General features: G+C 38.7%; 1 protein-coding gene across 1 annotated transcript in view; it reads right to left on the bottom strand.

Moving 5' to 3' along the window:
* Positions 1-936, bottom strand: part of ATP8A2 (ATPase, aminophospholipid transporter, class I, type 8A, member 2) — a 588,754-nt gene extending 587,818 nt beyond the window's left edge. The window contains 1 exon segment of the mRNA XM_006753689.2: positions 819-936. Within this exon segment, the coding sequence (XP_006753752.2) occupies positions 819-912 (94 nt within the window). The 5' untranslated portion in view covers positions 913-936.
* Between the last annotated feature and the right edge of the window lie 537 nt (positions 937-1,473).

Below are 1,473 nucleotides of genomic sequence, written 5' to 3'. Positions count from 1 at the left end.
GCTTCCTCATCACATGGACTTGGTGTCAATCACTCTCAATTCTGTGCTCAAGTCCCTGCTCCAAATGTAAAGTTGGGACAAAAACATTCAGCTGCCAAAAGCAATAGATCTTGACAAATAGTGCTTTAAATTATTCCCCCAACTACAGTTTTCAGCAGTTGTAACATTAACCAATTAAAAGAAGTTGTCTGAAATGCAGAATTCATGTTCTTTGGGTTTTACTATTTTGTTGCCATTGTTCTAAGATACAAAAACAAATTAAACATCTAACATAATTCAGCAGGCTAGTTAAACTAAAGGAAATAGTCTGAAAACAAATTTTGGGGAAGAAAAAGTAATTTTAAAATAATATGAATAGCATGATCCCCAATCAGGAGCTTATCATTTTGAGCTCATAGCTTTCATTTTGGTGCCCACTGAGGTAAACAACCTATTCTAAGACCACAGGTTATTATTAGACCATTTCATATGTAACTTCTGGGTTTCTTGCTATCTAAATACAAGTAATTCATTTTAAGATTTCATCTAAATATTTTTATTGCCAAAAAAAAGGCTATTTCAAGGCTCTTGACATTTAAAATATATCTGGCTAACATTTACAAAAAGGAAATGAATTCCCTAAATAATCATCTAGGTGTTTTGCTTTGTTTTAAGCTATAGCACCTACTATCTCTATCTAGAAGGCATAGGATTGAAGAATTGCTAGCTGTGGTTTAACAATCTGCTCAAAAAATGGCTGTACTTCTGACCCTCCCCCTTCACTCACACCCCAGACAGGCTGCATCTATAGTAAAACAGCTGTGGATGGTGTCTGTTACCTATTGAGCAGCATTTTCTCCAGCCGCAGGTCAGAGGCATGGCATTCAGTCCTCCACATGGATGCATGAAGACAAAACAGCAGTCACTGTTCATAGGTGTCTAGGTATTAAGATAGCTCAAGGCTGATCCCCATGATAATCTGGGAGAATTATATTATACCCTGGAACTGTCCTGTTCTAATTCACCTGGCATAAAACATAGTTCCTGAGTATAAGAAATTTATGAAGAATGCTGGAGAATTATATAGGATGAGGGGGGAAAATTTTTAATGAAAACAATAAACAAACAAATAAAAAACCTTTAAACCTGACAAATGGGCAAAGGAAAAGAAGGAGAGGAGAATAATACTCAGTGATTCACGCTGCTATACTACAGTAGAATTTCTAAATGAACAGGAAGCCTCTTTGGCTAGCCTTATTTCCCAGTCACATCTGGAGATTAATCTCAGAGCCTGTGAGCAAGTTAACGGGAGGACCATTACTAAGCCCCACACTGCCCAGCACCACACAGAGCTCCTTACCTGAACCTCCATGCAGAATCCTGTTACACCAAGGCAAGCGCCATCGCCACTTCACCTAAGAAGGGGCAGCCCTGGCTGGTGTGGTTCAGTTTATGTGTCTGATTCCCAATTGGGGTGAATATGGGAGGCAACTG

Source organism: Myotis davidii, unplaced genomic scaffold (genome assembly GCF_000327345.1).
Source record: "Myotis davidii unplaced genomic scaffold, ASM32734v1 scaffold1031, whole genome shotgun sequence".
Classification (NCBI taxonomy): domain Eukaryota; kingdom Metazoa; phylum Chordata; class Mammalia; order Chiroptera; family Vespertilionidae; genus Myotis; species Myotis davidii.
This window is presented reverse-complemented; position numbering and strand designations above follow the sequence as displayed.